Raw genomic sequence first — 19,719 nt, 5'->3', positions numbered from 1 at the left:
TAAAAATTTTCAATTGTCAGTTGTCTCATACATAATTTAAGGTAATAAAAAAGTTATTATTTTAACCTACATATTTACCATTTCTGGTGCCCCTCATTTCTTCTAAAGATCTGAGTTTTTACCTAGTATCATTTCCCTTCATCCTGAAGAACTTCTTTGGTATTTCTTGTAGCACAGGTCTGCTGGGCATAATCTTCTCATTTTTGTTTAATTAAAAATGTTTTCAGTTCACTTTCATTTTTAAAGGATATTTTCATCAAGGTTAGAATTCTAGGGTGACAGGGGGTTATGTTATTTTTTAAAAGAGTATTTTTTTTTTTTTGGCCATGCCGCGTGGCTTGCAGGATCTTAGTTCCCCGACCAGGGATCGAACCCATGCCCTTGGCAGTGAAAGCACAGAATCCTTACCACTGGACCGCCAAGGAAGTCCCAAAGACTACTTTTTTCGAGCAGTTTTAAGTTCACAGCAGAATTGAGAAGTAGAGAGTTCCCACACAGTCCCTGCCCCAAGAGCATGCACAGCCTCCATCATTATCAGCATCCCCCACCAGATGGTACATTTGCTACAACTGATGAACCTACACTGACACAGCGTTATCACCCAAAGTGCACAGTCTACCTTAGGGATCACTATTGGTGTTGTACATTCTACGGGTTTGGACAAATGTATAATGACATGTATCCATTATTTTGGTATCATACAGAGTAATTTCACGGCCCTAAAAATCCTCTCTGCTCTGCCTAGTCATCATTTCTCCCCACCCTCACAACCCCTGATCTTTTCACTGTCTCCATAGTTTTGCCTTTTCCAGAATGCCATATAGTTGGAATCATACAATATACAGTCTTTACAGATTGGCTTTTTTCACTCAGTAATACATGCATTTAAGATCCCTCCATGTCCTTTCATGGCTTGATAGCTCATTTCTCTTTAGTGCTAAAAATATTCCACTGTCTGGATGTACCAGCTTATTTATCCACTCACCTACTGAAGGATCAGAGCAGCCCAAAGTCTAGGACTAATTTTCCTCACAACTAATGCAAAGCTCTTCTGAATACTCTACCCAATGTCTCATGAATTACAAGGTCTCTCCACTATGGTTGGTAAGAACATGGCTTTTTCAACCTCTGTGTAAGGATTGTCCCCTCTAATCCTTTCAAGGAGTTCTATTCCCAGCTTCAGGCAGCATCCTCACACGCATGCACTGTTCACTATTCAGATGAAGAGCTGAGAGGCATTGCTGACCTCTGGAGAATACTCTCCATGCAGCTCTCTCTTTCCAGTCCTTTATACGGCAAACTCAGACCACCACGGCCTCCCCATCCTTTCTGCTCCCACCTCCTCAACGCAGGGAGGCTGCTAAACTTCACTTGGATCCTCCCTTCCTGCACTGCAGCCTGGAAACACTCTCTCCAGCCAGTAAGCTGGGAAATTGTAGGGTTACCTTGGTTGTTTTCTTTCTCTGAGAAATGTGTTGTGCTGCCGAATGTCCAATGCCAAAAATTGTTATTTCATATATTTTGTCTAAATTTTTTTCTTTGAGGCTAAAGGATAAATCTGGTCTCTGTTATACCATCTTGGCTGGATTTATTGACCGAATTCTAAATTGGCAGTTTCTTTTCAGTACCTAAAAAATGTCACTACATATCGTGTCATTTCATAACTTCTGTTGTCTTGTTTTTCTCTGACTGCTTTTAAGATTTTCTTTTTATCCTTGGTTTTCAACATGACTGTGGGGCACTCAGGTGGTGTCATTTGTATTTGCCCTGCTCCGGGTTGTGGAGCTTGAATCTGTGGGTTGATGTCTTACCTCTGATTGGTAATGTCCTTGTCGACTATTCCTTCAATGATTGCTTCTGTTCTATTTTCTCTCTTCTCTCTTTCTGGGACTCCACATATACTCTGCTAAAACTTTTGACCATGTTCTACATCTCTCTTATGCTCTATTCTGTTTTTTTGTTCCTTCTGTATTTTTTCCTCTTGATTTTAGACTCTGGCCTCTGGAACCTGAGGACAAATTCCTATTGTTTTAAGCCACCAAGTTTGTGGTAACTTATTACGGCAGCCCTAGGAAATTAATACAATCACTATATATCCATACGGAAATTGAACAGTTAAGTAAAGGGATGGCACATGGTAGGAGCCAAGTTTCTCCCTATTGGAATGAGGGGTTATAGACAAGCAAGGGAGAAGGCTAGAGTGGTCCATGTGGTAATGGATTAAGGTCAGAGACATCAGTATGAACTCATGAGTTCATGAGCATGTCAAACAGACATCTTATGAGTTATGGTTGAATACAGGCATGCTTACAGATATATGTATATATACAGCATACACACACATAGGTCATTTCTCTGTTAGCTGAGAAGGCCTAGAAGCAATGACACCCCAGTAGCAACAAGCACATCTTGAGCCCAGATCTTGGTTTCTAATACCATTCTCTAGTGAAAGAAGCCAGGGCTTCTTGGGGAGATGGCCAGTTCAAGATTAGCAGAGGGAACACAGATGATGTGTCTGGAGCATCTTGCAGTGCCAGAAAATAAGGAAGCATGGGAGGAAAAATAAAAAAGATAGGGTATGTCAAAGGGACACAGGAGTCAACCAAAATGCCCTACTGGCAAAGCTGGAACAATTTGAGCAACAAAATAAAGTAGTATTGGATTATAGTCTAAAGTATAAGATAAATGTGTATAGCTCATTACTAATATAAAATAAATGACTGAATAACTAAGTGATTGAAGAATAAATGACTGAATAAATAAATGGGGGAAAACAGAGAAATCTTCCATACAGAAAAATTCCAAATAATTTACGGAATGATCAAGGAGCATAACTCTCCATTCCTTCAGTGTTGGCTTCACACTGTGACTTCCTCCTAAAGATTATAATACGGAGAAAAAGAAAAAAAATCGTATCTTTACAGTGGAGAAACATGATGACACTTCTTCAGCCGGGAGCTCGAGGCCGACATCAGCAGTGATAAGTCATGTGGACAGTATGTACCCCTGACATGATGTAATGCGAATGGCGCTTTACCTTTGTGGTCTTCCTCCCCAAAATCAATAACCCTAGTCTAATCATGAGAAAAACATCAGACAAATCTCAACTGAGGGACACTCTATAAAAAAAACCAACCAGTAATCCTCAAACATACCTAGGCCATCCAGAACAAGTAATGTCTGAGAAAACGTCACAGGCACGAGGAGCCTAAAAAGACATGATAACTAAACGTAATGTGGTACTTGGATGGGATCCTGGAACAGAAAAAGGACACTGGAGGACACTGGGTAAAAACTAAGAAAATCTGAATGAAGTATACATTTTAGTTACTAATAATGTATCGATTTGACTCATTAATTGTGACAAATGTACTGCACTAGTAAGATGTTAATAATATATTTTTAAAAAAGAACCTAAAGAGATTAACAACATTTGTAATAAGTGGACCTTGTTTGGGTCCTGATTAGAACACATCAACTATAAGGACATTCGTGAATCAATCTAGTAAATGTGATTTATAACTGTGTATATGATGGTGACAAAAGATATATTTTTGTCAATTTTGATCAATATGATAACGTCATTGTGGTTATTTATTTTTTAGAGACACAAACTACATAAAGGTAAAATGACCTGTGAATTACTTTTAAACAGTTTAACAAAGGAAGAAACAAAGTGTGACAAGATCTTGAAAACTGTTGAATCTGGGTGATGGGAATATGGGAGTTCACTACATTTTTTTCTACTTCTTGTATGTTTGAAATTTTTCATAATAGAATCATGACTGTTTTCACAGTGCCCTTTTGATAACTTCTATTCTACATATGATCATGGATATTTTCATTATAGAACATTCTACTCAATTATAAATATCCACATTTCTGATATTGCATCTTATACACATATATTTTTTTGGCTGCATTGGGTCTTCATTGCTGCGCGTGGGCTTTCTCTAGTTATGGCGAACGGGGGCTACCCTTCGTTGCAGTGCACGGGCTTCTCATTGTGGTGGCTTCTTTTGTTGTGGAGCATGAGCTCGAGGCACGCACGGGCTTCAGTAGTTGCAGCACACGGGCTCAGTAGTCGTGGCTCGTGGGCTCTAGAGAGCAGGCTCAGTAGTTGTGGTGCATGGGCTTAATTGCTCTGTGGCATGTGGGATCTTCCCGGACCAGGGATCGAACCCGTGTCCCCTGCATTGTCAGGCAATTCTTAACCACTGCGCCACCAGGGAAGTCCCCTGATATTGCATCTTAATTTTTAGTATACTGCTTCTTCAGTATCCCTTAGTCCAAGAAATACTTCTAAGATTTAATAACTTAGATTTTGGGGGAAAATGCCTAATTGACATTGTACTAGCATTTATTTCTACTTCTGTTACTATTTCTATCATTGACTTTGATTTTAAAGATCTTGTATCATGTCCATCCTTCTGTTTAGAGTACTGCCATAAAATTAACAATTTTCTAAGAGTGCTCCTAATGTGCTGTTTGGCAATAATAAAAAGAATGAAATAAAAATGTTTTAATTTTTCTGAATTGAAAGTAGATGCATTATCTACTCTAAGGGTATAAAGAATGCTTAGAAAAAATGCGAAGTAATTTGATTTGGGAAATTAAGTCTGTCCCCCTAAGTAATAAAAATAACATAGTCAATAATAACGCATCTAAAAAAATCTGCTTTTATAGTCCTTTGTACAATTACAATTGTGTATCATATAGCTCTGTAAGACCTTAAATGTCATTGGTGAATATCCGGGCTATTCATTTCAACTTCTTATCAGTTTGGGGGGGTATGGTAGGGTGGGGACAGGCAGCAGGGGGTATTGTATCTGTGTCTGGGGGTATTGTATCTGTGTCTGTGTCTGGGAATTCCCCTGTAATTTGGAAATTAAGAGTGACAGTACTCCACATAAAAAAATGTTTGGATTGTCACAATCAGAATTCAGAACCTTCAGGTAAATCTTATACTCTCTTTGGTCCTCAGCTGCCTCATCTGAAACTGGCAATGCAATCTTGTTTGTTGAAAGACAAGAAGTTGGACTAAATAACATCTTTTTAAAAACCTTAAGGTATGTAATTCACAGTGACCAAAATTTATGAATAAGTAATAATGTGCTACTTTTAATGGTGCATATTTTGATTAATCTTAAAAATATAGGCTTTTTATTTTATATAAAATTATAATAGTGCTTATTGATACCAATAATGAATGAATTTAATCTTCAAATTGATATAAATCCATGGAAGTTAAAATTAAAAGTCTGAATAAAACATTTCTGTTTCAACTGTCTTTTCCCAAAAAACAAAAAACTAAGTGAATTATGCAAACCTAACACTGTTCTCACTTTGTATCGTGTTCAGAAGGTTCCTGTGTAGTCCTGGGGATTATTGCAGAAGGGCACACATTAGCTTCCATACTTGCTATGTGGTCTGGTGGTGGCTATATAGTTTCCCAAATGCTGCTCTGAAATTTTCACCAGTTGATAATAAAACATTAAAAAAACTAAATATCTTAATTGACAGAACTCTTTTATTCCAAGAGGATTTCTCCTTTTTCTTCTCCTCTGTTTTTTCTTGGTAATAAAATGCCCTTTCTTTTCCAAAATGATGTTAGCAAGAGACAGAATTTTTAAAATTTTTCCTTATTAAATAACAGAGAAAGTTAAAAAACCTGATCAAACTGCCCACTTCTTTTGTTCTCTGGAAATGTTATCATTCTACAAAAGCCCCACGTCTGGGAACCCGTGATACACAGATCACTTGTAGAGCTTAGCAATTCCCTAGGGTTTACTGTAAAGCCGAAATGAGAATGGAGTTTTTCAAAAAGTAGAATTTTCTCTCTTCTTCATTGGAGAACAGACATTTCCCAGCATGCAGGAAATAAGCTACCTGGCTAGTCTCTCACCTTAAAGTTTTTTTCTTTCATAATCTAACATCCTTTGTGTATTTGTACCACCATCGCCGACACTGGGGAGCTATACCCGCTCACCTGATACACCTCCCCCCTAACCAGTCCTTACCCTGTTGCTGCCCCTCCCGCAGCAACGCTCGCTTCACCCCACGTGTCCTCCCCCTACCCCATCTGGTTGCTTCCTCACCCCACCTAAGCTCCCATTCGCTGGGCCTGGCCCCCTGCATCAGGGCCTCCCACCCCACTCCCCGTACTCAAGTCCTCGCCACCTTGCTTGGGTCCCCCCCTCCTGCACAGAGTGGCCCCAACGTGTGTACACCTTCCTCACCCTGCTCAGGCCCTGACTGCCCATAGCGGCCACCCCATCCGCAAGCCCGCTTGGCTTCACCTCCCCATGAGTCATCGTCTCCCCTGGCATTGACACACTCCACACACAGCTCAGGCCCCGCCTCCCCACGCCAGGTGCCCCCTGCACGTGCATGCACACGCGCACACGTTCTGCTCAGGCTCTCACACTCTATGCTCCCAACATGCTTGGGACCCCACTCCCTGCAACGGGCTGGCCCCCAGCACTGCTGCCCTTCTCACTCTGACGCCCCAAACCTGGCAGCATCCTCTGCTCAGACTCGGACACCCTGAGCTGGAAGCTCCCTACACGTGGGTACCCTACTCGGCCTCCAGCTTTCCCACAGCAGGCAGCTCTGCTCGCGGGGGCCCCTCAACTCACGTGGCCCCGCACCCCGCTCTGGGCTCCCCCGCTCTCCCCAGCAGCGTGCACTAGTGTTTGGCTCTGCTCTACCTAAAGTCTCCAGGATGGCACGAAGGGAGGGGAAGAAGGGGAAGGGGCCACGACTGTTTTTAATAGTATTTATTTTCCCTTTTGTTTTGGCAACTAGAAGGAAATATTTGACAGAACGAGTGGGTACACTAATCTTACCTTGAGTTTTCTCTTGATTCATTTTCCTCTTTGTTCTAACTCGCACTGTTACTTAGGTTTATCCTTTGGTATCTCATAGGCTGTGTTTTGGCCAGTCACCTCTAATCCTCTGTGGGAAGTGCAGGGCACACATAAAAACATGAAGCAGCGGGCAATCCTGAGAGGACCGGGACTTTTTTGGGTAGCTACACATCCCGGCACCTAATGCAGTGAAAGTCACGGTGACTCTGAAAATGCTTAACGACCAGGAACATAACAAAGGCAGCAACCAAACAGAACAGAAGGCACCTTATCCAGGGTCCTGGAGGACCCCCGCTGTGCTGAGTAGTAAGCCTTCAGTTGCTGAATTGTGTGTGTGTGGCGGGGGGAGATGTCTGAGGGGTCTCAGAGAAGGGTCCTTCTGGAAGGAGGATGTTACTCAGAAGGTTTAGAGCAGCAGCTATTTACCGACCAGCATGGAAGCACTTAAATATTTTTACAACAGTACTAATTTGTTGAATAAGTAAATATTTTCAGTGGCCTTTAAGGTTTTCACTGAGACATACCTTGCTGTCTAAGTTATTTAGCGAAAGCAGGGGTAGTTCTATTCGATACCAGAAACTTCTCCTCAGGGAGAGGCCTGCGAAAGGTCAGAAGCACACATGCACGTCAGCACAGCTGTGCCAGACAACTGAGGCTGCTCGGTGCGCACGTCAGCAAGAAAAAGACGGAACAAGATGACCTCCAAACTTCCTCTAGGGAAAGCCAAACACACGTGTATTTATCACCTTCCACCTTTCAAGTACCCCTCTCTTGAGTCTCCTTCTATTCACAAAGGGTAGACAGGTTGCCTCCTCTTGCAGAGGGAATGGTCCTGGTTCCCACTTCTGGCTATTTGAAAATAAAATCGTTCTAGACCTTCTAGAAGTTTCACACACATTCCTTCTGTTTAGAACACATCACTACATGGATGGCTGTAGCACTTGTAAGACGCGGCCATAGACTCTCAGCTTCTCCTCTCCCCCTGCATCTGGTCAGCCTCGAGGACTTGTTTATGACCAACAGACAGCAGAAGTGCTGCTGTGGGACTTCCGAGGCCAGGACGGAAATGCCACACAGTCCCATCCGGCCTTCTTGGACATTCACTCTGGCCGGTAAGGAGTCAGCAAGTCCACTGCTTGGTAAGAAGTCCGACTGTCCTGAGAAGCGCCCTCAGCTTGTGGAGCTGCAGGGATCACACACATGTGCTCTGCTGGGAGGTCCAGCTGCACACCCGGCGCCCAGCCAGCAGCAGCCACCAGCACGTGAGTGGGACACCCGGCCCGGCGGAGCCTCACTTCCATGTTTGACCACAGCCGCAGGACAGACCCCAAGCAAGAACTGCCCAGCAGAACCCTCCCCCAAACTCCCAACCCACAAAATCCCCAGCAAGATACAATAGTTGTCATCACACCCTGAAGTGTAGGGATAATGTATTATGTGGCCACAGAACCTGGAATGACCAAAGAAATATTTTCTGACGAGTTCTATCACCTTTGTACTGCCAGTGGAAGACAATTTCAGACCTCAGTTGTATCAGCAGGAGAGACTAGGTTACACTATGGTAAAATAATTAACTCTGAAATCTCTGCAGGTTCATTCAACAAAAATGTTTTTCCTGTTCAAGGATCGGTGAGGAATTCTGCTCTCTCTGGTGAGTTAGGGAACCAAGCCCCTGCGTGCGGTAACAACTTCATTTCACAGGTTTCCACAGCAGGTGACAATGATTCTCAAATGACTCCACCTTAAAGCGTATCTTCATTCAGAAAAAAGTGTCATGCTATCCCTGCAATACCACTTTTAAAAATTACCAACTAGCATAAACTGGTGGCCTCCAGTACCCACTTTCCATTTCCTCCTTTTAACTATACCAGGCCCCAGGTTTTAGCAAGGCATGTAAGTGCCTGAATACAGACGACACTTGAGGTCGAGTGTGCCATGTGACCAAACCAACGACAGGAACAGGAGTGATATGTTTGGTTTCGAGATCACCCCCTGAAGATACCTGCCCTGTATTCTCTCTCTGCCTTTGGTGAGGCCTGGAGCTACCCTGTAAGTCGTATGTTACTGACAGCAGCCATCAGCCTGGGACAGCTCATCTTAGACTGAGAATAGAAAAATAAAATCTACCCAGTCAAGACATGTTATTTTTTACAGAGAGCAGAGACTAATGATGGGGTGTGTGACACACTAATGCAGCAGCTAACTAACCACTCTTCACAACTCCTCCTATCACCTACCTTCATTTTATACTGACAAACATTTTCATTTCCCCCCTTTAATCTGGACTTTTGAATTCACTTTTACATTACTCAACTTCCACTATTTTTTACTTAACTGAACTTCTAACTCACAGTGGCTTCCTTTGAAGGCCTGGGTTCTCTGATGTAGAACACAGACAGTACAGTGTGGGAGAGAGATGAGTGCATGCAAGGGCTGAGGATCCTGCTTCTCATCCTGGGGAGACTTAGACAAGCCCTCAAGTCCACTGAAACAAAGACTTGCAGCCAAAATTAACCTCCTAAAAAAGGGATAAAGGTTAAATATTAGGCCTTGTTTAGCTCCTTTGTCTACTACCTTATGGCTTCCCCACCTGAAATTTTAATCTCAGCTAATCCAATGAAGGCAATCTGGCGCCATGGCTAACAGTGCAGATCCTGGAATCAGAACAAACCTGGGTTTGAACCCCACCTTTGCCATGTCCTACATATGTGACTGCAGGCAAGTTAACTATTCTAACTACTCACCTGTCAAATGGGGTTAATATAGCCCTCAAGGGTAGCTACGAGGATTAAATAAGGCACGTCTAGTATTTCGTATCCTGCCAGAGGACACAATGCTGGTAGTTATGATAACGCGATGCCTTTCTATGTGCTTTCCTTCTGCCTAGAATACCTTCCTCCCCTTGTCCACCTGGGGATTCCTTCACATTCATTGTAACTCATGCCCTGCGATACCTTACCACCTCCTTGGCCTGCCAGGAGCAATCAATCTTTCCTTCATTGCACAACTAAGAAGACACGTTAATTCTGCTTATCCCAGTGCACTGTAAGCAGCTGCCCCTCCTGACCGTGGGCACGGCCACGCCTTTCTTACTCACTGCTGAATCCAAGCCCTCAGTGGAGTACACGCGGTAGGCTCTCAAATATATTTGCAATGTAAACTGAATAAATCCTTGGGTTCATGCTGGAACCAAACCCCCCCCCTCTCCTGGATTGGGAATGAGGCCTAACTATGAATTATGTCATTCCTTCTATCAAGAGACTTGTCCTACCAAAATAATTTAAATTGAAGCATAATTGGTAATGCTGATATTCCAAAGGCAGTTATCTGAACATGAACATCTACAGATAAAGTCTCTCTAATGAGAATGTTCTTGTCTAACACTTCATGGTTTTTTTCAGGAACTGTTAGCAGATGCAACTGAAAAGATCTGAGAAATCACAGTCAGTAATTGAAAATGTATTGCCTTTGTAATAAGGAACAAGTTATTAGAATTTTAAAGATAGAAAATAATTATAATAATAGGCATGTATATGGAAATTCTTACTTTATAAAGTCTTGTCACTTGTTTCTTCTAATTGCCTTGTGACAGCGAAAGCAGCGTGTTCCTATTGCATGGAAGGTCGTATGTGGTCAATAAATACTACAGCAAAGACGCAAATCTGTTTTGGCCAACTTCAGTGGCCTTTGTATAGTTGAACCCAGACTTCAATAAAACATACTTTCATTATTATTTGTAGTTTTCTAGACGGAAAGAGAATATATCTATAGATCCATCCTTGAAGAGAACCAATTTTACCATTTCCCTGAAAGAACTTCATGGAAGTTTCTGATGACAGCGGCAATATGTAGCCTTCAAAAGTAAAAGACATTTTAAAAGAGATATTTACAATGCCAAGGATTAAACTAATTAAAATACCTCAATGCAGATGTGATGCATTCCTCCAGCCTTGTTTTTCTGCAGAAAACCTGCAATTGGACTGTCATTTCCCAGCGGATGAAGCAGCTCCATCTTGGTATTTCCCAGGTTGACAAAAACAACGGATACTCCATGCTCAGGAAGAGGGACCGTCTCACCCACCTGGGCCCCGAGAACATTCTTATAAAATGCCTTGGCCTTTTCCAAGTCTGGCACTGCTACTGCGACATGACTGAGTCGACCGAGGTTCCATACAGGACCAGCCGCTTGATGTGGCGACAGGGACATGGAAAAAGCTCTTACTGTTGGAACTGGAGTTTGAAGTCTGGGAAAAAGCCCTGAAAAATGGAGCAGGCATTGAGATCCTTCTTCTGAGAACTGATGCCCTTCTAAAATTAATTTTTGAAAAAACAAAATATAATCATATATGTAAAAATTATTTACAAACCTTTTCTTTTTAATTAGTGAAATTAAATCAGAGTACAAAAATGAAAAAACTTATGTCAGAATTACTCACTCTGCTCTGAAATAACTGTCTGGAATTAAAAAGCTAATTCTGAGCTTTCTAAATTCAGGACAAAGGATGACATTTTTCATAATAACTTATATTTACCAATAACACTTAAAGGATAGCTGCATATCATTAAGGATTATTTGCTATTCTCTGCATTTTATAAAGGGTAAGTTTGAATGTGATAGTGAAACGACATACATTTAATGATGATAGCAAGCAATTTTCTTCTCTACGTACAACCAATTTTTTGTCTTACGTTCTGCAGTAAGTTCATTGAAGTTAGAACCATAAATACCTTTTTTTTGTTTTTATTTTTTTTTTGCGGTACGCGGGCCCTCTCACTGTTGTGGCCCCTCCCGTTGGGGAGCACAGGCTCCGGACGCGCAGGCTCAGCGGCCATGGCTCACGGGCCCAGCCGCTCCGCGGCATGTGGGATCTTCCCGGACCGGGGCACGAACCCATGTCCCCTGCATAAGCAGGCGGACTCTCAACCACTGTGCCACCAGGGAAGCCCTATAAATACCTTTTAACGTGTACTTTATTTGGATGATTACCAACTAAGGAAAATATCTCATTACTGGGGGAAAAACAAGCAAAGATCAAGAGGGTACTTAAACTTATGAGAGTTTCCTCTGAGCGATTTTTTTAAATTGTTCTTATAATTTTGAAGGATTAGAAGCAGAACTGCTTCTAATGTGAAGAAACCTTTCATTTGGAAACTGAAGCAGCCTGCAATGTGTTCTCCCCATGTACTACTATTTCTTCAGTCCCCAAAATACTGGACTTTAAGAGCCAGGTTCTCCCCAGAATGAAAACTATATACGTGTACGAGGTCTAAATATAATCCTGCAAAACTACATCACTTAATAAAAAAGTATGAAACAGCAAATTGAAGAATACATATTTTAAACAAAGGGTTATTAGCTCTTAATGAAATAACACTTTAAATAGTACCTAGTATTACAGAGCTTCAGCTAACATAAAATTAATTCCCCTTTACTAAAATTTTTGATAACAGGGAAATTAAAGTGGCACTATTTGATCTGATTTAAGACCATATACCTTGTCAGGAAGGCAGTCTCCTCAGCCGCAGGAGGATGGGCCTCGGGCCTGGAATGCTTCCTCACCAAGAGATGAAGAGCCCACAGCCTGAGTGGCTCTTATCACCTTGTGGGGACTCTCCCTCTTTCAGAATCAATAAATGCTCCTTTGTCTCTGCTTAGAGCATGACTGTCACAAGGCCAACTCCATTGTCACACCTGTCCTCCACAGGGAGGAGACAGGGTTCCTTGGACTGTGGCAAAGGGGAGCGTGTACAGGCAAATTGTCCTGCTCTGGCCACTGGGAGAGGCCCGCTGGCTGGCGGGGGCTGACACCCAACACTAAGGTCATCCAGCTCTGTCTCTTCTCTACGCACTGTCCCACCTGGTCTTGTGTTCTCCTTGGTGACTCCAGTTCTTTGGACTCATTGTGTCATCATGAAATTCAAGTGTACTCCAAACCAGTACACACATACATAAATGTACCACTGAAATCAAATTTTATAAAAAGAATACCTAATCCTTACTAGATGTGATGTGCTCTAATATTTTCTGTTCTATTGTATTTTATTTTAGCTTTTTAAAAAATACTGGTACTACCCACTAAATATCTACCTTGCTGGTTTGTTGTGAAAATTAGATATTTGATGTAAAAAATATACTACAGTGCAAGACATTTGTAACAGGTGTACAGTAAATTCAGCCATTCTTATTGTTAATGACACACAGGGACTGTTTGCTGGTTGAGTGGCATGCAGGGTTCTGTGGAGACCAAGAAACCATTTGAAGGGCATGGTGGCAGTGAATTTTAAAAATGCTAACAACCAACGAAACCATCAGTCAGACTGCTCTTCCCTTCCTTCCTTGCATCTCTGTGTGCAATTTGCAATGAAAGTTCAATACAGAACATATCTGTAGTAAAAAAAAAAACTGGAGATACAGTCAACGAGCTGTAGAGTAATACATACGCTAGTGTTGTTTGCTCTGTGAAACTTTAAGAGTATATCAAACAGTGAGTCTGGGTATTTCTGAATTCTCCTTACCAGTGATAACTTTACAAGAGATGGGGCAGCGGGAGGTTCTCTGGCCGGCATTCTATTGCCAGCAATGGAACATATGGCAATTGTCAAGGAGTAAATTACAATACGTCCAAGTGAAGGTGAAGCTTTATATCCTATGCCAGTTTGCTTTCGGAACATTCCAAAAACTCTGGCACTGAAAAGGAAGCTCAAGCAACTCATGCTATTAGAAGCCTCACTACAGTCTTTCTCCATAACTTCCTTATCATTTGGAAATGAGAGGAGGGAACAGTTTACAAGAATGACTGATACTTTTTCCTTTTAACAGAACACAAAATCTTCTTTGTATGTTAGGAAAATAGAAAGATAATAACATCTTTATATAATGTAAAAATCAAGGTTTTATGGCCATATTTTAGTTGATCTTACTTCTAGAAGTGTAAACTAGTTTGTGAAAGGAAACATCACTTTATTGGTTTTATTTGGCCCCTAAAGCATATATTCTAGGAATAGGACAAAATAAATATGGTGATACTGGTGAGAATTCAATAATTCCACTTCTTTAAAATGAAGGGTAGGGGACTTCGCTGGTGGCCCAGTGGTTAAGAATCCTCCTGCCAATGCAGGGGACACAGGTTTGAGCCCTGGTCCGGGAAGACCCCACATGCCGTGGAGCAACTAAGCCGCAACTACTGAGCCTGTGCTCTAGAGCCCGCGAGCCACAACTGCTAAAGCCCGCAGGCTTAGAGCCCGTGCTCCATAACAAGAGAAGCCACTGCGATGAGAAGCCCGCGCACCGCAACTAGAGAAAGCCCGCACACACCAACGAAGACCCAACACAGCCAAAAATAAATAAATAAAATAAATTATAAAATGAAGGGTAAAGGATATAAAAATGGCCAAAAAGCACATAAGATATTCAACATCATTTGCCATTAGTGAAAAGCAAATCAAAACAACAATTAGATATTATTTTACACCCACAAAAAAAAAGTGTTAGTGAGGAGTCTATGAGTGAAATGTGAAATCCTACAGACCAAGCAAATTGGGGTAAGAAACAGAATAAAGGGGTTACAGTGATATAGATCCTTACAGATACTTTAAAAATTGTGTTGCTGAAGAATTTGTTGTGAACTGAACTTTAAAAATATTAGTTTCTCCTTTGACTTTTGCCAACTTTTAAAAGATATTTTTATTTCAGATTGCACCCCAACTATAGGAATCCACAGCTTTTCAGTTTTAGGTTTCTCTCAGAAAGTACAATAGAACTACATTACTTTGAACTCCATAATGTGCAATTCGTGACTATTCCAAAAAGGATTACTTCCCATGAATAAACTACAATGTATACATAGGTGTGAATAAAGGTATGAGATACTTAAAAATAGGAGTGTTAAAAAAAAACAAACAACAGGATTGTAAAGATGAACAACTGAGTTTCACTCACGTCAGGAATCTGATGTACAAGAAATGGATATGTTACCAAATCTGGACGTAGATTAACTCTAATTTCAACTTTCTTTCAATATTGTTTCTTGCTAAATACTTTTAGTGCCTTGACTTAAAAATAACATTGCATTCCTTTCCATTCAGATTGTTTTTATTTCAGACCAGGCTTTCTCGACATCGACTCCAAGTAAGAAAAGGTTTAGCTGCAAGGGTCTATACTCAAACACATTAACGGTACTTACTGTTTAAAGAAATTATATGTTAAATTTGTACATAAAGTGTCATAGAATGTGAATAATCATTTGTAATGAGGTTTTCTTAACATAAATATTGAGATATTATATTGATATAATTTATATACTATAAAGTTTACCCAATTGAAGTGTCCAATTCTGTTTTTTGTATATTTGCAAAGTTGTACAGACTTCACATAATCTAATTTTAGAACATGTAATAAGTGGTTTTTTTTAATGAATTTATTTATTTATTTATCGCTGCATGGGGTCTTCCTTGCTACACGTGGGCTTCTCGAGTTGCAGCGGGTGGGGGGTGCACGGGCTTCTCATGACGGTGGCTTCTCTTGTCGCGGAGCATGGGCTCTAGGTGCACGGGCTTCAGTAGCTGTGGCTCACGGACTCTAGAGCGCAGGCTCAGTAGTTGTGGCGCACGGGCTTACCTGCTCCGCGGCATGTGGGATCTTCCCGGACCAGGGCTCAAACCCATGTCCCCTACGTCGGCAGGCGGATTCTTAACCACTGCGCCACCAGGGAGGCCCCTGTAATAAGTTTTTAAGTTTGAATTTTTGCACATCTGGTTTGAGGAGACAGACATACTTCGAAAGTCGTTCATCACAAGTGCGTTCAAGTTAGTTTGGTAAGAAACCCATTCATTTTCAGCATTCAACCAGAGGCACCATACACGTATTTTCATCCTGTTTAAAACTATGATTAGGAATAATTTTTTACTCATTGCAGTTACTAAATAGACAACAGTTCTGTTACCCCACTTCCATATGACTCCATCATAGATCTATCCTCACAGTCATGTAACTTGGCCACTCTTGTCTTTAACAGGTTCAGTTTACATTTTCAAAACTAACTTTTTTCACAAAGCCAATCCTTTGCAAGCCAAACTGGAACGAATTGTGTGTGTTTAACCTGATTTCTTTTTCTGAGCTTCTCCTGTTTTTCTGCTAGTTTCATGTTCCTTAAAAGTGGGGTCATAACATAAAATTACCATTTGACCCAGCAACCCACCTCTGGATATATACCCAAAAGAACTGAAAGCAGGAATTTGAAGAGATATTTATATACCCATTTCCTAAGTGCATATTCACAAAAGCCAAAAGGTGGAATAACCCGTATCCATCAACAGATGAAAAGATAACTAAAATATGGTCTACGCATACAATGGAATATTAGTCAACCTTAAAAAGGAATGAAGTTCTGACATATAACGCAACATGGGTGAACCTTGAAAACATTAAGCTAAGGGAAACAAGCCAGTCACAAAAGGATACACATTGTATATAAATTGTATACACATTCCACCTATAACAGGCACCTAGGGTAGTCACACTCTGAGAGAGAAAGTAGAATAGTGGTTACCAGGGGCTAGGGTTTGGGATAATGGGAGAGTTATTGTTGAATGGGTACAGAGAGGTTCAACCTGGAATGATGAAAAAGTTCTGGAGATGATGATGCTTGCACAATATGAAGGTACTTAATGCCACTGACCTGCATACCTAAATATGGTTAAAACTGTAAATTTTAAGTTAGATATATTCAACCACAATGAAATAAAAAGTGGAGTCATCTAAGGTTCAAGCCTCTAAAATAGGATAGATCAAAGCCAGCCTTTGGAATACACTATTTTCATTTTGCTTTTCCTTTATGCAAAGATGTGCATAAAAGTTACAAAAGAAACATGCATCTTTATTAGTATTCAGTTCTTGCAATAAATATATGACTTGGAAGTTATATTCCCTTCCCCTTAATTTCCCCCCAACAACTACTGAATAAAAGTATTTCTAAAAATACACATGTAAAAATGCCTCTTCTCTAATATTCAAATTATTATTTATATGTTCACCTTCAGGTTTTGTGTGTAAGTATAAGAGGTAGCATGCTTTATGGTTAAGAATGTGGGCTCTTGTGCTAGACTGCTGTGGTTCAGATCTTGACGCTACCATTGGTGTGTACCTTGGGCTAGTTACTTACCCTCTCTGTGCCTCTGTTTCTCATATAGGAAGATAATACCTACCTCATAATATTGTCATGAGACTAAAACGAATATTACATACAAAAGGTTTAGAAAAGTGCCCGGCACAAAGTACATTATAAGTTCCAAGGATTATCATTACTGTCACTTTTAAAAAGGTTACATCAATAACTTGCTTATAAATGTAAGCATCTCTGACTTCTAAGGCATTTTATGTTTTTAAAGGAAAAAGTTGATTGTGCACCTACCCTATACACAGTACTGCTCTTACGTTCAAACTCTTATTTAATAACTAAAGAATTGTTTGTATTTGGAGAATGTTTTGGCACACATAGTGCTCCTGTAGTCACTGTTTCATTTCATCAATCCATAACTTACTACTTTTTATGACAAGGAGATTACTCTTCTTTCACTCTTGAAAATCTACTCTTGTGGGCTCTGATTTTAGAACACTGTTGACAGAATTTCAATATTTAGTGACTACTGACATCCTCATGGAATAATGCTGCTGGAAGCTATTATAAGCATAGTATTCTTTTCACTTTTTGATACAGGAATACTGATTTACAATTTTTCCAAGTTGAAATCAGTTGCTTTAGTAACCCTCTAATTCGCCCACACTGCTCATGACTGCTGTTTCATCTTGGAAACTCTTTTTAATATCTTATAGAACCTATTACCCCCAATGCAGATATGGCCCAGTCTCTAGGCATTCTCCATACTGCTGGGATCTTTCATCGGTGTAGGACAGATCCCATGGCATAACACCTCGCTGATCTGACCTCTCCCAATAAAGACGCACAGGTTAATTTTGTCATTACTTTTACGCAACAATGCTACCACACAATCTTGCCTATACAAACTGTGATCACAAATTCTGAAGCAGGAGTGTATCATGGGGTGACCCAGCTCTGCCTATTAGTCTCAATGGCCATAAATTAGAGAGAATAGTAAAAGTTCAGTGAGTACTTCAGATTTTCCCCACTTAGAGAAAAAAAAATAGACCTGATTAATTTCCTTGCAGGTCACACTGAGTGGCAAAGCTGGGCCTTAAGCCTAGGTCTGTCTGACAACAAAGTTGATGTTGTGCAACCATGATATTTAATTTTCTCATCCCTCTGACATTCTTTACCATTCTTTGGTTCTCAGTTTTTAATATCTTCAGTGTATGTTCTATGAGCAATGTCTATTTTCTAAGAGCTTTCTAAGAGATGAGATGACTGTTTTATGAGTTCTTTTGAAAAGGGCTATTGCAACGGTATGTGAGCTCAAATGCTGCCTTGTATTTTACCAAGGAGAGGAAAGAGGGGCCAGGAGGGCATGTTATTATCAAACCTTGAGTATCACCTATTAATTAGAGATTAATTTTTAATAAGTTGTGCTCAGCCTATTGTTATATTTTTTCCTGTATACATATCACCTCTTTAAACGGATCCACAGCTGAGACAGCTACAACTATTACGGCACATTTTGCGTGGTTCTCATCACTTAGCCCTGGTGACTTGCAATGATAGATGCATAAGACATTTTGTGCCTGGTAAGAAAGACTACAGAGATTGATAAAGAACATGTTCAGTTTGAGACGGGACTTCGAAAGACGACTTGAACTGTCAGTTTGAATAGGTGGAACATACAGCACTTTCTAGGAGAGAAACCTAACATTATTGAAAGTTCATCCCCTTAAACACTTTCTTAAGGTGCTCAGCTGAAGGATTTGTCACGGACGTTCAGGAGTAACTCAGAGACGTCACCACTCGGCACTTCTTTCCTAACAGGGAATTTCAGATTAAGGGAAATAGTTGCCCCTCTGATGAAGGATGAAGAAAAGAAAAAGAGAAAGAGGAGAAAGTAGATGGACTGGGGTGACAGAAAACTTGAGGCTACTTTTTTTAATGGTGGTGTAGAAAACTCAAGGAACCTTCCAATCAGTCTACTGCTTTCTTCCCTGATTTTATACAAAATAAGAAATATCTTAGGCCATGTGGGAAAAAACGCTCCTTCCGTATTCTTTACACAACTGACCTTCCAGAGTTCTCAGCAGGATGCTGGCCGAGCCCAGAGTTCAGCCTGCGTTTTCACAAGGCTTGTCCTTCCTCTGGTTTCTCCCCCGTCTCTCACGGGGTGCGGTAAACACAACCTCACTGTCCCTCTGCCATTTACTGCATTTACTTCTGGTCCAGCCTTGCTGCCCCTTAGCCGGGTGCCCTCGCCTCCGCGGCCACTCAGAGAAGTGGTGACTGTGACACGCAAACACACAAGGAAAACCCCACGCTAACCCAGTCGTGCCTGGAAGGCTGGCTCTCTCTGTCTAAAGGTGCTGACAGCGGCCAAGGAACGCATCTCGAGGGCAGAGCGCAGCAGACCCAGGAGCGCTGGCCACGGAGCGGCCTCCTCTGGCCCTGGCGTCCCGTCCCGCACACCCCACCCTCGGACAGCCCCGAGCCCGGAGAGTATTCACCTACGGCGCTCGCAATTACCGCCTTCAGCACACGCGCCATCTTGGAAAGCGTTAGCTAATTCCCGACGTACACATGCGTCGGAAGGGCGAAGGCGCGGTGGGGGGCGGGACAAGAGTCCGAAGGGGCGGGGCAGACAACACTAGGGAGGCGGGGCGAGATCCTGGGGGCGGGGCAGACGAGGCTAGGGGACGTGACAAGTGGTGCTGCGTTCCCGTGGGTGTTGGGAGCGG

General features: G+C 41.5%; 1 protein-coding gene across 2 annotated transcripts in view; it reads right to left on the bottom strand.

The window, feature by feature from the left end:
• Positions 1 to 19,599, bottom strand: part of MCEE (methylmalonyl-CoA epimerase) — a 35,700-nt gene extending 16,101 nt beyond the window's left edge. For both annotated transcript variants that reach the window (XM_067699052.1, XM_067699060.1), the window contains exons 1-2: positions 19,489 to 19,599; positions 10,789 to 11,126 (exon numbers count right to left, since the gene is read on the bottom strand). In XM_067699052.1, the coding sequence (XP_067555153.1) occupies positions 10,789 to 11,126; positions 19,489 to 19,528 (378 nt within the window). In that variant the 5' untranslated portion in view covers positions 19,529 to 19,599. The remainder of the gene's footprint in view (positions 1 to 10,788; positions 11,127 to 19,488) is intronic.
• Between the last annotated feature and the right edge of the window lie 120 nt (positions 19,600 to 19,719).

This window comes from Pseudorca crassidens, chromosome 1, assembly GCF_039906515.1.
Source record: "Pseudorca crassidens isolate mPseCra1 chromosome 1, mPseCra1.hap1, whole genome shotgun sequence".
Taxonomy (NCBI): domain Eukaryota; kingdom Metazoa; phylum Chordata; class Mammalia; order Artiodactyla; family Delphinidae; genus Pseudorca; species Pseudorca crassidens.
This window is presented reverse-complemented; position numbering and strand designations above follow the sequence as displayed.